The sequence below is a fragment of the Cyprinodon tularosa genome, unplaced genomic scaffold, assembly GCF_016077235.1.
Source record: "Cyprinodon tularosa strain WSP-4 unplaced genomic scaffold, ASM1607723v1 ctg155, whole genome shotgun sequence".
Taxonomy (NCBI): domain Eukaryota; kingdom Metazoa; phylum Chordata; class Actinopteri; order Cyprinodontiformes; family Cyprinodontidae; genus Cyprinodon; species Cyprinodon tularosa.
Genome location: NW_024038386.1, coordinates 1,038,016 through 1,055,912, shown reverse-complemented (window position 1 = coordinate 1,055,912; position 17,897 = coordinate 1,038,016). Strand labels below are relative to the sequence as shown.

General features: G+C 36.9%; 1 protein-coding gene across 1 annotated transcript in view; it reads right to left on the bottom strand.

Moving 5' to 3' along the window:
• stx18 (syntaxin 18) overlaps positions 1-17,368 on the bottom strand; it is a 30,945-nt gene extending 13,577 nt beyond the window's left edge. Inside the window, exon 1 of the mRNA XM_038280022.1 lies at positions 17,170-17,368. Within this exon, the coding sequence (XP_038135950.1) occupies positions 17,170-17,322 (153 nt within the window). The 5' untranslated portion in view covers positions 17,323-17,368. The remainder of the gene's footprint in view (positions 1-17,169) is intronic.
• Positions 17,369-17,897: the final 529 nt, after the last annotated feature.

The window sequence follows — 17,897 nt, the reverse complement described above, 5'->3', positions numbered from 1 at the left end:
ATATTGATGATTAAAGCAGAAACATTTTCTAAGAAATTGAAGGCAAAGCTTTAGGAATAGATGCTTTTTTACCTTGGTCATCTCCCAGTCTGCGATAATGTTAAAGTAGTGTCATCGTTGTCGGTGACAATATTAACGCCAGAATTTAAAATTTTCTATCAAACTTGAGCCTTGGTAGTTCCCTGGTTGTTCTTGATTTACATTAAAGCCTGGTCCAAACAAGGAACCGGCAAATCTAAAAAACAAAATCTATCATTCATGCTAAGAAAATTGGTCACATAAACAGACAGAACAATTTTTCTGTAAACAAAAGTCATGTGACTTCTCTAAAACCTTCGAAGGGTCATCTACCCCCAAACACAGTGGAGGTGAATGTATATATTTGAACCAGCAGGTAAAAATTACAACTCTGTTTAAAGAACAGAAAACATGTAATCAATCAAAATCTCTGCGTCCTGATTTTTTTTAAAGGTTGAAGTTGTTATTTGTAGTATTTCTCTAGTTTTATAAAGAACCAACATGAACATGAGTCTAAGAAAAGTAACTGGAGGTGTAAACAATCATCTTCCTTAACAAATAAATAGTATTTAAAAAAACATCAGCAAGCTTTTGGATTTCCATGATGTTTTTTGCATTGCACAAGACGGAAAATACAACTTTATTATGATATGACAAATTAACTTCAACAGTAAACCCTGCTTTCAGTTTACAGAAAGCAGAAGTTCTTCTTGATGTGAAGGCGGAGAGCTGTAGTGCCGTTTTTAAACCAGCAGGAAGTGCTAAGTCCTCAGTGTTGAGACTTGCTGAATCAGAATTCAAACAAGCAAGCACAGACCATGTGCATTAGTTTTTGTGTGTGTTGCATGGAAGGCAGGGAGTATGAAGCCTGCTGCTCTGGGGGCTGAGCAGTCTCCTATGTGTATACATTGGAGCTCAGATTCCCGAGCACGACCTCGAGGGTTTGCAGGGGGTCAGAGGGATCAATTGCTCTTGTAACATAAGACCTTAAAGAGCAAGTAATTCCTCAACAATGAGGAAAGGGGTGGCCTTCTGCATGTGGCTCACAATATATGTGTGCAGCTAAGCGTATGTAACCGTACGTGTGTTTGGGTGCAGCCGAAAGATGGTGGGTGTGAGGCAGGGCTCGCAGTGGAGGCAGAAGGAGACAGTCTGCCGGGCTATATCTAATCTCGTCATCATCAAAGACCCCCACTTTACCTCCTCACTTTCTCCTGCCATACTGCTCCCCCTCCAGCCCTGACTGAGCCCAAACAAACCATCAGGAGGGATTATTATGAGGAAGAAAAGAGAAAAGGCTTAGCAAGCAGATTTCCAAAGAGCCTGAATGACCTTTTGGTTTTATTTAATGCAGGTAACTGACAGAATCTGGCGATGACCGCACAGCTTTGGTTTAAGATCCTTACTGCCTGTCCTGACCGTGGGCTATCCGTCCTGATGCCACGCCATGTTGTGTTTAAATATGCCATGGCATTTTGCAGGGAGACGCGCTTTAGACTGGGCCACATGTTGACTTTATTATCATGTTTATGTCTGACTAACAAATGGGCTGAGTATGTTCTTCTCAAGTGTACTTGGTTAGAGGGCTTCAGTCAGTTTGATAAACAAACAAAATGTAAACTGAATTATGGTTGTTGGCTTATTCATAAGTGGTGAAATTAATCTTTTTGGATGCAAATTGAAACTGTGTCATTGTAATACTACTAAAATGAATTCATTAGATTAATAAAGGCAGAGGGATAAGCGTACCTCTAATCATGGATTAGTCTTTCAATTTACCTTTATTCTAATAAGGAGTCTGATGTATTTTGAGGGTGCTATGATTGAATGATAGATTGCATTCACCAGTTTATTTTTCACCAGTTAAAAAAATTACATTACAAGTTCAATAATTAGTATTGTACAAGTAAAATGTGTCCCTGATATGAAGATTTATGCTTAAATGGCCTGAACACAAACATAGTCAAATCAAAATAAAAAACAAAAGCTATTTGCTGTTAGGGCAAAATTATTCAAATTATTGTTTAAAAGGTTTGCTTGCTTTGCTTTTATAACATGTATTTATCATAGAGTGACCATATTTTGACGTACATGAAAGGAGGACACTTGACTCACCGAAATATCCCGACTTAGTGTCTGGGTGGGGTTGGTGATGAAGCTCCAGTTAGCTTGAAAGAAGCCATCTTTTGAGGTGGGAGGTTTGAAAAGTGATATTTCTGACTACAACTTCTCCAATAATAAGATTAGTTAGTGTTGCAGTGCTTACACATAACTTTGGTTTCAAAATAACTTCCAATCGAAAAAACCACTGTCATTCATCAGTTGAAAAAATCTCTTTTCTCAAGTTAACCTTGATCTGAACATCGTCAAATGCTGTCAAGCAATTGGCATTTGGCCTTAGACCAATTTTAATCCAAACTTAATTAGTGCTTATTTTTAGCATCTCCCCTTCATAAATTTAAGGTGTGCTTATGTCGTAAAAGTACCCAAACATCAACAAAAATTAAACGGAATATCAGGTTATCTGCAAGTTTTAGCAATTCATACAGTTTGATATTTTTTAATGCTTGTTATGACTGAGATTTAAGACCAACCTAGGTCATCAAAAATTATTTGAAAGTAATAGTTGCAACTTTCTCACTAAAGACAATTTATTTCTCAAGAATAATACTTCCTATCTAAAGTGGTGCAGGATAAACCTATTTATTTTACTGAAATAAAACACTGAATAAAAAAGACGGCTTTATAAATCTTGATGTGTTCAAATTATATAAATATAGACTTTGGGTTTTGATGCAAACATTGATAACAAAGGATTTTGTAACAATAGAAATAGTAGGTTAAAGTCAAGCAAGATGGAGCTCAGGCATTGCCAGATCCTAGTAGCTCTTTCAGAGTTTAACCAATGGAGCAAAAAGAAGGTGAACTTTGGTTAAGTTTCTGAGCGTCGGTGTCAACTTAAGGAAGCAAAGTGGATCAGAAGCCACACAGAGGTTACTGCTTTCCTTCCAAACTGGTAAGGGTAAATGTTTTGTTTGGTTAGCATTAGCAGACCTGGCAAGTGCCTGAGAAACAGTACAGAAGGAAAGCAATGAGGGCGATCACACTACTTACAACCACACTGTAGTCAATGTTAGGTTGTGTTAGGACCCAATATAACAAGAAAGTTAACTTCTATTACCTAAAGGAACAACTAAAAAAATAAGGAACAGAAAGTTTTCATAGTGAATATCAGTGTTTTTTAGCCTTGCCTCTCTCACACACAATTTAACTCCTGTAAAGTAATCTGAATTTATGCAATATACTTGTACAATTAGCCAATGCTTATTTCAGTCCAGATTCAGATTAAAACATAAGAAAGATAAGGATAAAAAAGCTTTAATCATGATTATTTAGAATGCATGTTCCTAGTGAGGGTGGTACATTGGAAAAACTTAAATGAAAATCTCAATGGATTTCTTGAACAGTTTTTCTCTACCATTAATTCTCAAGTGCTCTATGATGATAATCAGCTGAACAACCGAGGCAAGACAAAGAATTTAAAATGGCTTAAGAACAGTTTTTTTTTTACCTTAATGTAGCTGAGGGTAATAAATGTTACATCCTTTACAAGGGAAAAATCTAGAAAATGTCCGTTTTAAGTAGAAATGTTTGTATAAACCGAACTTCTAAAGCAGCAAAGAAACTTCTGCTTTAAGACTAGCAGACAAGAAATATCTTCACCTCAGTTGGACACAAAACCAAACAATACTCTTACCTTTAAATTAAACATTGTATGCTACAGTTTAAGAGACTGTATTGTTGATTTTTAACATTTTTAAAGAACAGAACCTATAAATAATTTTAAGTGTTATAGTCTGACAAGATAAATTACTATATATATATATATGGTTAACATCGAGCCCTGATATATATATATACCGTATATATATATATATATATATATATATATATATATATATATATATATATATATATATATATATTAGGGCTGCAACAACGAATCGATAAAATCGATAAAAATCGACTTTTAAAAGCGTTGGCAACGAATTTAATCATTCGATTAGTTGTGTCGCGCGATTAATGCGTCATCCGCCGCCGCCGTCATCCCGGGGAAGAAAAAAAAATATGGCGGAGCGAGTCAGCGCCGCAGTTGCAGTGTTGCCAACTCAGCGACTTTTCAGACCCCTCCAGCGACTATTTTTTTAAAAAGCGACTAGCGACAAATCTGGCGACTTTTTACGATGTCACTGGCGGCTTTTGGGGACTCTTACGTGAAAGCATGTATCGTTCCTACTCTTGTCCTCCAGCGGCAGCTGCTGCCGTGGGGCGCCTCCCCCATCCCAACGCCTTTCTCCCTCTCCCACAAGAATCCCTCTCAGCGCTGCAGTCCGAGCCGCAGGATTTTAGTGAGGAGTTTACCCTCAGCGTCCAGACTGCAAATGAAGCGCGCATGCCCCGGGATTGACGGCGCAAATTGATCACAATAATTAAAATAGCCTGCGCTTTGTAAAGTGAAAAAAGTCGTAACATGCAACTTTTGTAAAAACAAATAAACATGGCACGGAAGCACCACTGTTATGACGCAGCACCTGAAAAGAAAACATGTTGGAGCCTTCAATGGCAGTGAAGATAGCTGATCAGCAGGATGAGTAACCATGTTTGTTTCATTTTAAAGTGGGGAAACGTAACGTTAGTTTCTCAGGTAGCTCATCTGATGCTTTCCTTAGCTTGTTAGTAGGTTACAGACAGTGATAAGGTTGGCTTCTTATTTTACTTTTAATTTCATTTGAATTAGCTTAAGCAGCGTTTATATTTTCTTTATAAATAAATTAATTTGCAAATTATGAGGGCAAGGCTTTTAAAGTTTAAATCTTCTGGCAAAGATAAAGTAAAGAAGATCCTGCAATTTATGGAAGTAAAGCAGAATAAAATCCAGCAAGATCAGTAATATGTCAATTAATTATATGCCACATTCCCATGTAAATATCTGTCTTTGGAGGATGTGTTTTTTAGCACCCCTAGTTCTCTCATTTTTATTCCAAATACAATTTATAATTTGAATCACAGGGCTATTTTTATCTCCATGGTTCAGTATTTTCTCAAGTAGCAACTTTAACTGCTATACTTTCCTGTCTTAAAAGGCAGAACTCTTCTAGTCTAAAAAAAACTCATTTGTTGAAATGGGGGGGCCTATTGTTTGAACCCCTTAGGGGCTTTAAAAAACAAAAATGCCTGTCTCTTTTTGCGCTTTATGAAACAAAGTACCCTATATTTTGTGGATGTACAGCTACATTTCTCATGTAAGTTTGCGTAGTTTTAAAACAAACATTTAATTTTTCATATTGCACCAGTACAGTTAATGAGCAACCTGTACTTGTGTGCTTGTTTGTTCTGCATAAAATGTTTATTTTGGAATAAAGAGGTTAATATAAAAAAAATATTTTGTGTCCGATTCATCGATTAATCGAAAAAATAATCGGCCGATTCATCGATTTTCAAAATAATCGTTAGTTGCAGCCCTAATATATATATATATATATATATATATATATATATATATATATATATATATATATATACGGTATATATATATATATCAGGGCTCGATGTTAACCATTGCCCGATCTCCCGGGGCAAGTACTTTTTATTGTTGGGAGAGTACAAATTTCATTGCATTTGCCCGCCGGGCGAGTGCAGTGATCACAAAAAAAAAATTATCACACAAAATTACTTTAAAATCACCAACTTTAGCTGAAAACTACCCAGCCGGTGCCATTTTTGTTGTTTTGTACACATTCTCGTGTGATTTGAAAAAGACGCGAGATTTTCCGCCAGATGGCATGATTTTTGTCAACCTAGCGGTAATTTTGATGTAGTTACCAAAACGACAAACAAGCTAGAAAGCGCCATCATATAGCAGTCTTCTGTACAGTGGTCATACATTAAAAAAAATTTAATTACGGTAATTTTTTTTACTCTCAGACATTGGAGAGGTGCATTTAAATGTTATAGAGCTAAACATGTTAAATTGGTGACCTGTTATGTTATTCTTATTGTCTTGTTGCTGCATTTATTTTGTCAGGGAAAACTAATCCTGAGTCAGTTAAAAGTCAGGGAATTCTGAAATTATGTAAGACTGTGGAAACCCTGTATAAAATAACTGTATAATGATTCTCTAGAAAAGTCACATTATATTAATAGTATTATCTTGTATAAACATACTGTGACTCTAAAATAAGTTATTCATTTGTGACATTGACTTCTATCTTATCTGATTTATCTGAAGGTTTTAACCTGTCAAGTTTTTTTTTTAGATTTTTAACATTACGATTTGTATTTTTCCCAAGCACACAACAGTTTAAAGCAAAGATTAGTTTGAAAAGAATGTGCAGGAAGGATTGAAAGGCATGTTAACAGGAAATGTAGGCTTGAGTTCATTATCTGAGGCATGCATATACACACCAGGAACTTGTAAAATTAAAAAATACTGAATTACAAAAAACATTTAAAAAACAAACATGTTTCATTGATATATATACAAAAATGAATATTAGGAACTATATTTATCAAACATTATACTGGGCAATTAAAAATTGTTTCTGGGCAAATGAAATGTGAAAGTCGGGCAAGTGGTAAAAATCCTTAACGTCAACCCCTGTATTTTATATATATATATATATATATATATATATATATATATATATATATATATATATATATATATACACTCACCAGCCACTTTATTAGGTACACCTGTCCAACTGCTCGTTAACACTTAATTTCTAAGCAGCCAATCACATGGTGGCAACTCAGTGCATTTAGGCATGTAGACATGGTCAAGACAATCTCCTGCAGTTCAAACCGAGCATCAGTATGGGGAAGAAAGGTGATTTGAGTGACTTTGAACGTGGCATGATTGTTGGTGCCAGAAGGGCTGGTCTGAGTATTTCAGAAACTGCTGATCTACTGGGATTTTCACACACAACCATCTCTAGGGTTTACAGAGAATGGTCCGAAAAAGAAAAAACATCCAGTGAGCGGCAGTTCTGTGGGCGGAAATGCCTTGTTGATGCCAGAGGTCAGAGGAGAATGGCCAGACTGGTTTGAGCTGATAGAAGGGCAACAGTGACTCAAATAACCACCCGTTACAACCAAGGTGGGCAGAAGAGCATCTCTGAACGCACAGTACGTCGAACTTTGAGGCAGATGAGCTACAGCAGCAGAAGACCACACCGGGTGCCACTCCTTTCAGCTAAGAACAGGAAACTGAGGCTACAATTTGCACAAGCTCATCGAAATTGGACAATAGAAGATTGGAAAAACGTTGCCTGGGCTGATGAGTCTGGATTTTTGCTGCGACATTTGGATGGTAGGGTCAGAATTTGGCGTCTACAACATGAAAGCATGGATCCATCCTGCCTTGTATCAACAGTTCAGGCTGGTGGTGGTGGTGTCATGGTGTGGGGAATATTTTCTTGGCACTCTTTGGGCCCCTTGGTACCAATTGAGCATCATTGCAACGCCACAGCCTACCTGAGTATTGTTGCTGACCATGTCCATCCCTTTATGACCACAATGTACCCAACTTCTGATGGCTACTTTCAGCAGGATAATGTGCCATGTCATAAAGCTGGAATCATCTCAGACTGGTTTCTTGAACATGACAGTGAGTTCACTGTACTCAAATGGCCTCCACAGTCACCAGATCTCAATCCAATAGAGCATCTTTGGGATGTGGTGGAACGGGAGATTCGCATCATGGATGTGTAGCCGACAAATCCGCGGCAACTGTGTGATGCCATCATGTCAATAGCATGGGGTACCTAATAAAGTGGCCCTAAGAGTATATATATATATATATATATATATATATATATATATATATATTGTATATCATATGGTACAGATGATGAATGAGAGTAACAAAATAATGATTAACCAGAAAGGCTAAAAACAGATCTGCTGTTTACATTTTATATTTATTTGTACTATCTAATAAAAGCCCAAGTCTACCAGTCTTGCTCTGCGGAGTCTTTGATGTAATCCTTTTAATAAAACAAAAACCAAACAGATTGAACTGAAACAGCAGATCCATAAAACCATCATGTAGATTGTGTGGAAAAATTACAAATTAATAGGATGAGTCATGAGAAATACCCTTATACACCCCTTGATTAGACAGCTACATTATCCATGTTAAACCTCCATAGATGGCAGCCCTGAGGATTAAATCCTTTAAAGGAAAAGTCCGGTCATACTCAAAATTAAAACTTCTGAAAGTATTTCAAATATGAAATTATCACATACTGTTCAATAAAAGATAAGTGTTTTTAATTAAGAGTGATTTTGAATGTGCCTTACAGGAGACATCCATGTTTGTCAAAGATCACTACTTTGTGACGTTATAGTGCGGTATCGGCTGTTGATCAAGTCCCAGTGCTGTATCTGGTGTTTGTCACAACGCGCTATTATCCAAGTCATCTTGAAAAGATTCTTCTTCCAAATGTTGGCTACATATTACGTGTTTTTTCTCTGGCCAGAAGTTCGATGGCAAATCAAATCCTCCCTCTTCAAGTTGGCAATCCAACGACGAAACCGTGGAGGATCAGGGATTGGAAAGGTGAAATAACAAATTTACCCTATGTATGCATTCCAACATCCAGCTGCCATGCACGAGGCCATTGTCACTTTAACTATAGCTCACGCAAATTTCAATGCTGAACTCCTCTTGAAATCTTCAATAATTGTTGTTGATTGCAGATGTGTCTAGTAGCTCCCATTGATTTTGCCTGTGAAGCGGGGAGAATGGCGCTAGGCTTACCGCACCGTGACGTCACTGCTGGAAGATATCAGGAGTGAGGTGTTACTATATTTGGGCAAAAATGGCCGGTCAGTGATTTGCAAAGAAAATTGTTGTTTTTATTTTTTTTACTGATTAATGCTACATTCATTAAATCACAGCAAACATAATAGTTTTAGGTATAGATAGTTATCCATTGATCATTCCTTACTGACCGGACTTTTTCTTTAAAATGAACCCAACATTTTCCTGTGGTTCTCTTAACAATAACCTTCCCTTTTTTATTCACACAAAGTGCAAATATTCTGACACAGCAACAAAAGCTGTTATTAAATGACAGCTTTATAACTGGTGTCATTTAGAATCATAAGTCATATATATTTATTTTTCTTTTAATCCAATAACCTATTAGCTGTTACGTTTAGGGTTGGGCATCTTTTTACTTTTGAATAATTCCAGTTTGGATTCCTTGTTTAGATTCCAGCTGAAATGCTCTGGACTTCTCAATAAAATGTAATTCCTTGGATGTCTAATTTTGTGTAAATATTTCTAAAATTATTACATAATTTTACATGATGTCAAAACTACACACACAGTACACACAAAATTGGTGGCACCCCTAATTTAATGAATGAAAATCAAACAGTATTCATAGAAATAACTTGAATCTGACAAGTGAAAAAGTGAATGTAGTAATAAATAAAAGTTCTATGAAAATGAACAAATCAAAGTCAGACTTGGCTTTTCAACCATACCTTACTGAATTTCCCTTCAGCGATTAATAAAGTATAACTGAACTGAATTTAACAGAATGATGCTCCTTAAACTTGAAACCCATCTTTAATCTGTTTAGAAGTTTTTCTGGGCTCTTGTGTCAATATTCATATTATCAGTCTCCTTTATTTGTCATCAGTTTTCATCATCAGGTTTGCAACAGTCCCATGGATCCTAATTTTCTGTATAACATGTGCAGCTGTAGTCATAGGAGCATCAAGCTGCTGTGAGATGGTCTTATAGCCTTTACCTTTAACATGCTTGTCTATAATTTTATTTTTAATCTCCTGAGGAAACTTTTTCTTTCTTTCCTCTGGTCCATGTTGAGTGTGGTACACACCATGTCACCAAACAGCTGCCTGTAGCTGATTATATCCCTTTATATAGCACACCTTGACATAACATGTCCCTTTGGTCACATTATTTTCAGTCTTTTCCAGGGGTATCATCTTTTCTGTGACCATTGTGGGTCATTCTTTGGATAAATGAGTGCTATCAACAATCTTTTCCACATGTGCAGATTTACACTTTCCTATGGAGCTTTCTTTTAAAAACCTAATTGAAAAACATTTGCATATACCTTTTTTGAATTATGTAATTTATTAGATAAAAAATAATAATTTTATTTCTCTTTGAGATTAATACATGATTTTTAAAAATTGAATTGAACTGAGTTTGATGAAATGCAGTGATACAGGATGAGAGTTAGAGCTGGAGGATCTATCGATTATCTATTCCCGATGGCAAACATCAATTAGCTTCCTGTTTTGTTACATTTTATGGACATGCATTAATTCAATAATATATAAGAAAATATTATTTGTTTATGCAGTCAGTGTTTAGAAATTGTTAAAATTTATAACACTATTTTTTTTATTTAGCATATTGTAAAAAATGTAGCTCTTCCCGTTATCAAAGCTTGATATAAAAGACAAACTGAGGTCTTGAAGAATATGGCCGCTAATCAATAACTTGCTAATAGATCGATAAGATCATTTAACTTTAGATTAACTTAGTATTTGGTAACTTGCTTCCTTACTGTTCATGTTTGGACATTTGACTATATGAATCCCTTAAACCCTTTAATAAAAATGTATTTCTTTAGGAGCCAATTTGTAAAAGAAATGATCTACTGTCATAAATTTGAAAGTTTGACACAGAGCTAATATATTTCTAGGACTGCAGCTGTCCATCATTTTAATATATCAACAAACCTAAATATACAAGTGTTTAGTTAAAGAATTTAGCATTTTAAATCTATTATAAATTGCAAAAACATAAAGAATTGCTCAGAAATGTCACTTTAGGAGTGTTTTTTTGATAAAAATGATTAAAATACTATGATGAGTTTTTTTTATAGATTTTAAATGTCTAGTACATACTTCTTGTGCAGCTTTGGCTTAATAACTGCTCTAAAAGGCATGTTTTAAAGTTTGTAAACTAGAGTAAACCCTTATTTGGCCATTCAATTAAGCAAAGAATATTTCATTAATATATATGTATAATATTTAATTTATCGATGAATCTGATGATTTCATACTGATTGAGTAAAATTACAGCCTTTCCTATGGTTTTCTGACTGTATATTGACATGATGCCCTTTGGTGGCAACAATTGTAGCTTGGATGAAAAAAAAAAGTTTTGCATGCAGGTATTTTTTTCCTTCCACTGATACAACATATGTTTAATCAAAGTGAAAAGTATATGTTTTTTTAAATAGCGACACTGTAATAGAGATTAATTTAGTAACACATCTTACATCTTTACAGATGTGTAATCTAAACGAGTCTTAAATCTAAACGTACTTTAGTCTCCCAGTTTTGCTGGAAACATCAAAAATAGTCTTTTCTCACAAATTTGTATTTTAAACAATAAAGTTAGGTTTAACATCCAAATATTCGGATTTCATGTTCACAGATTCTGTTTAGTGAGGCAATAATTATTTGATCATACTTGAACCGACATCAAATCATCCTTAAAAAATGTTAAGTAAACTAGATTGATGGAAATGTTTCAAAAGTATAAGTATGCTGTTTTAGTATAGATGGAAGAGGATAGTATCACAGAATACTTTTAAGAGCTGGCTGCTGGCCACACTTTTCAGTGTTTCAAAGTAAACACGTGAGGAGGAACAGCAATACTGACGGCACAGTGGGGAGCCCAGCGCTGTTTTCTACACCCAATTTAGCAATTCCAGAGTGACCTCCACTATTTAAAGTTGAGAAGGGCAACATGCTGTGGGGAGGGACGAGGTGAGCGGTGAAACGGAGATCACAGCGTTCCACTGCGGCCCCTGTGAGCTAAAAGAATCCTCTGACAAAACCTCGTAATACCAAAACTGGCTCTCTCATTAGCCAATCACAACAGGTTTTTTGAAATCACTTTGAAAGGAGCAACATTTCCTCTCTTGCTGTGCTGAATCCAGAGTAAAAAAAAAAAGGGAAAGTCTCATAAGACCACTGTGTATTTGTCAACTTTGATGTTTCCTTTCTATTTCTGTGAGCCTTCAGTGGGAACCTCTGGATGGAGAGTTATGCATGTCTTGAAGGGCACCCACATCTGTTGTGCATTAGGTGCCGGCCGTCAACATTGTTACTGGGGACCTAATTTAATATTTTCTCTGTTTTGATCTTCCACCTTTAATCACTGGCTCTTGGGAGGATCAGCTTTCCTCAAAAATTGTTTGAGAGCCGAAAGAAAATGTTATTGTAGAATGTTTATGGAATCATGCATGGGAAGAGACGACTCAGGCAAGAAAAAAAAAAAAAAAGAAACGCTGCACATGTCAAGCAGGACAGAGAAGAGTAGAAAGGTGAATAGGGGTAAGGTGGCTGAAAACCACCACATAACTTAAAGCAGTGAAGACATTCCAGACTAGCAATTTCAATTTCGCCCTGAACCTTCCACTAAGATGATCAGAGATGGTATCTGATCCGAGAAGCAGACAGCAGGATGAGGAGTTGGTTGGGTCGGTGGCTGCAATAGGCAGGCACCACAGGATAGGTTCAGGTTTCTTTGGAAGCAGCAGCGGTGCTTTTATTAAAACTCCATTTCCAATATCAATATAGCAGAACATAACAAAAACCTGACTGTGCAGAGCTGAAGCAGAGGGGCTCATGTTGGCCTCAAAGTGATGGTCGAAGCTGCAGAGAGCAGCTGGACCAACTCTGACTACAAAGGGACAAGTGAAGTGGTTCTTCATAAATGGCTTCGAAGACATCTTTGTTTGTTATGCACATTTGAGGACAAGCAGCAAAAGAAAGACAAATGGAAAAGAGTCTTTAGCTGTGAACTCACCTTACTGCCCACTGTAAACAATGAAGGCAGTTTACACCAAATTAAGATTTAATCAAATCTCTAGTTTTAGGTATAAGCCCAACACACAGTACCAGTTCACAATGTATTATAAAGCTCCTGGGAAACAAAATGCATGAATGACTCTTGTTTATGTTCCGAATGCACAAAAAAAAAAAGAAAAACAGGTTCTGATGTCATTCTTTTTTTTAAGATGTTAGAAGAATTGTTTGACTAACAGGTTTTGTAGGGACAGAGCACTATCCCACCTGGAACTGTTCACAGTCAAATAACAGGCTGAAAGAAACGCTGTAGACTTATCATTTTTACAAGTGAAAATGTTTGAGGTCATTATTAACACAGAACGTCATGATGAGGAATCTAAAAGAGGGCTTAGAAAGTCTTAGAAATATTAATTTCATTTAAAACAACAGTTGAATAGACTACAAGCTAGGGATGCACGATATTGGGATTTTGGCCGATATCCGATATGCCAATATTTTAAAACTCATGTAGCCGATAACCGATATCGATGTTAAAGCTGAACAAAAATAAGTAGTCATTGAAAATAGCAGTTTTGTTATCCATTTCTGACACCTAATAATAAATAATATACTCAAATATATTTTCATATAGTGATATCAAATTGATTTTTAAAAACACGGTATCGTACTCGTACTCGTCGTCTCCCGCCTTATCCGGAACCAGGTCGCGGGGGCAGCAGACTAAGCAGAGACTCCCAGATTTCCCTCTCCGCAGACACCTCCTCCAGCTCAGCTGGGGGAAGCCCTAGGCGCTCCCAGGCCAGCCGACAGACGTAGTCTCTCCAGCGTGTCCTGGGTCGTCCCCTGGGCCTCCTCCCGGTGGGACGTGCCTGGAACAACTCCCGAGGGAGGCGTCCACGGGGCATTCGAAGAAGATGTCCGAGCCACCTCAACTGACTCCTCTCGATGTGGAGGAGAACCGGCTCTACACTGAGCCTCACCCTATCTCTAAGGGAGAGCCCAGCCACCCTGCGGAGGAAGCTCATTTCAGCCGCTTGTATCCGAGATCTCGTTCTTTCGGTCATGATCCAAATTTCATGACCATAGGTTAGGGTAGGAACGTAGACCGAACGGTAAATTGAGAGCTTTGCCTTTTCGCTCAGCTCTCTCTTCACCACGACAGACCGGTGCAGCGTCCACATTATTGCAGCAGCCGCACCGATCCGTCTATCGATCTCCCGCTCCATTCTTCCCTCACTCGTGAACAGGACCCCAAGATACTTGAACTCCTCCACTTGAGGCAGGGACTCTCCTCCGACCTGAAGGGGACAAGCCACCTTTTTCCGGTCGAGAACCATGGCCTCGGACTTGGAGGAGTTGATTTACATCCCGGCCGCTTCACACTCGGCTGCGAACCGCCCCAGCGCACGCTGTAGGTCTTGGCAGGAGGGAGCCAGCAGAACTACATCATCCGCAAAAAGCAGGGACGAGATCCGCTGTTCCCCAAACCAGACCCCCTCCGGTCCTTGGCTGCCCCTAGAAATCCTGTCCATAAAAGTTATGAACAGGACCGGTGACAGAGGGCAGCCCTGTCGGAGTCCAACATGCACCGGGAACAGGTCCGACTTAATGCCGGCAATGCGAACCAGGCTCCTGCTCCGCTTGTACAGAGAACGGATGGCCCCTAATAAAGGGCCCCGACTCCATACTCCTGGAGCACCCCCCACAGGGCAGCACGAGGGACACGGTCGAATGCCTTCTCCAAGTCCACAAAACACATGTGGACTGGTTTGGCAAATGCAGTATCGATCTATTTTACTTTCAAAATCCCGTGAAATTTCATCGTTCTGTTACAATCTCTCGTGATATTTTGCAAATTCTTGTGAGATTTTGTTCGTAAAATAGATCGATACCGCGTCAATATATCAACATATAAAAAATATGGCAAAATTTTGTGAATTTTCGGGGGATTTCGTAGCATAACAATGACATATAGCAATATTTCATTAGTAAAAGAGATTGATATGGTGTTTTTAAATGGCAATATATCAGCATATGAAGATATTGTGATATTTTAATGTATCAATATTTTTTCCTTCGTCTTTAGAAGTTTTTAAGTCTGTAAAAAAGAAGTTTTTGAGGAAGAAGAAGTAGTATTATCATTCTTAAAATAATATATATAGATAACATTATAATGATTGTTATGTTTTATGTATCAGAGAGAATAGCAAAGCTCAAATAAAAAAAAAATTGGTAGTGAGTGAATGGAGATTTATCAGATAGCACAACATCCGGAGAACATTTTGTTCAAAGAGGACTTATTTAAGGACAACAAAATATATATGAGCTCCAGGAGCAGAGTATCAAAGGAAAAGCCTTTGGGTGTTATGCTAGCCTGACCTTGGTCTCCTCTGTCAGCTGATTAAAACTTGTAAAAAATTTAATGAAAAGAAAGAGCCAGTATGAGTTAAATATGGAAGTAATTGACACATAAATGACCATTTACCAACCAGTCTAATCATTGGTATCTATTGGTATTACTGTATCAGACCATAAGATCCTACAAGATCCCACTCCTGTTCCCAGTGTTCAAGCAGCTTCTAAGCGTAAACAGAACATGCAGCAAAAGACCAGTTTGTCCCTGCAGTAGCTGGCTTCTAAGTTCCCAAATTCATCCTACTTTGCCCCATTAAAATTTACAGGAACTAACTTTATTATCTGGCTCTTTTATCTATCCGAATCAGTGCCAGTGCTGTGCCATATTTGAACATATGTGAATAGTTGTTTAAATTTGTAATGGTGCGTTCACACCGAAGGGGGTGAAGATGGGGATTTTCACGAGCCCAACAGGAAATTCCCTATGCTTGCATTTCAGATCCAGTGTTTACACCTGCATCTGGGCCAACCATTGGATTAATCTATCAATTATTTTTCAGATTAATCGATTAATAATTACATAGCGAAAAGTTCTTTAAAGAAGACTGCTTACGAAATTAAACTAAAACTTTTCCACTTCAGGATTTTTGGATAGAACATATTGACAGATGAAAAAGATTTTTCTCCTAAATTAAAAATGTTTACACATTTTTTTCTTGTTCACAATTTTGGTATAATTTCTTCACAAGGTGGGTTGCTTTATTTTTTTTATTTGGCAAAATCTTCATTTGATTTGTGTTTATCTGACTGTGTTAATTATTATTCCCCCACTAAATGAAAAAGAAATTATTTATTTTTATCTAGAGACTATTAATAACAGGAGGAGAAAAGCAGCTTCAGACAAGCCGAGCGTGTGGTGACGTCACGAGTACGCTTCTGTTCCAATTGACCCAGATTTATGCTACGTGCTCCAGTTCTCACAGAGTCCAGACTTTCCTGGGTTCTTCTCAAGAACACACTTGGTGAGGACACGAGTCCGAACTCATGTTCTTATGAATTGAAACCAACCAAACCAACCAATGCGCAGAAGGTGACCCTCTAAGACTCACCCCTTTCTCATTTGCATAATGAGGCAGAAATGCATACAGAAATGTAAAAACGATGGGCAGAAATAAATAGCACTGAAGAAATAAATGGGTAAAAAAATACAAAGGCAGAATAATACTTACAAAAATATTATCACATGCACATCAATAATTATGTGCATGTGCAATATTTATTTATGTTAAGATAAATACTTAAAATAAATAAATACAGTTGAAGATTAAAACAGACAATAGAAAAGAGATATATACATTTATGTCTCACTGTATAATTTAATTTCCACATACATATATTTGTTTATTGTATTTTTGGGGGCAATTAATTGTATGCTTATTTATTTATTGAGAATTTATTTATTTCTGTATTTATCTTTAAATACGGCACAGTTGGTCCTCCATATAATACTGCTTATGTAGTGGACATTAGTATCTGCTAACGCCACTTCTCTTTTAGAGTGGTTTAAACATTTTCAACCAAGATATTTTCCTTCTTGTTATTTTTTATCCAAAGTATAAAAACGGAGATATATCTTTGGGGTTTATTTTAGGTTTGCCTTAAACAACGGAGATGGTTCTAAATCATGTTATAACTTCAGTGGGGGGAAAAAACGTAGCAGAGGCTCTTAATTGGAAACAGCTGACACCAACTGCATTAATAACTTAACTGTAAATACGCATATTTTCTTACACTCATTAGACACAAACAGCTGCTTTAACCAAGGCTGCAGGACCGGGTTTCATTACAGTGGTCATGTTCTTCGCTCCACCTGGATGAACAGCAGATGCTAAAGCTAAAACTAGCTTTGTGAACACTCACCACTTCTTTGGCTCTTAGCGAGAAGCCGCTCTTCGGTCGGCTCTTCTTAAAAATCTCATCTTTGACAGAGTCCACGCTTATTCCTATAGCTTTGTTCCTTGTCTTTACTGTCTTCACGCTGGCTTTGAACAGTGATGTTATATCCACAGCCATGTCTAAGCAGCTGCAGGGCTGTAAACAAACCGACACGTCATCGGGTAGTGAGGTCATCATCCTGCGACGATTCAATTCAGTGAAGAATCATATGGAAAGGATTAGGTTGTTAAGTGTCTAGACTCTAGTCTAGAGGATGTTTTTTTAACATACAACGCTACTTATCTTAAAGTGCCTTAATGGAATACTTAATTTATGTTATATTAAAAGACATTCATATTTGAGACGTTAAAATCTGGTTTATTACACTAATCCCAATAACCACTATGAAAAAATTTACTACTAAATTTACTAAATTTACTTTATCCTAAATAAATCCGTAGATCATTTCAAGTTGAGACAGAGAACTGTCGTCTGTGTGAGGCAGCAAATTCAGCCAAATGATTATCCTACAATTTAAACTTTATATTCATAAATGAATATTCAAATCAGTTAATATAATTCTTCTGTTTGTCAATTACCTAAGACTTACACAGATTTATTTTTTCATTTTTGTATACACGAGTGTAAACAAAAATACATTTCTTTAGACAATTTCATTTTTTAAAGTTCTGCCTTGTAAACAGTAATAAATA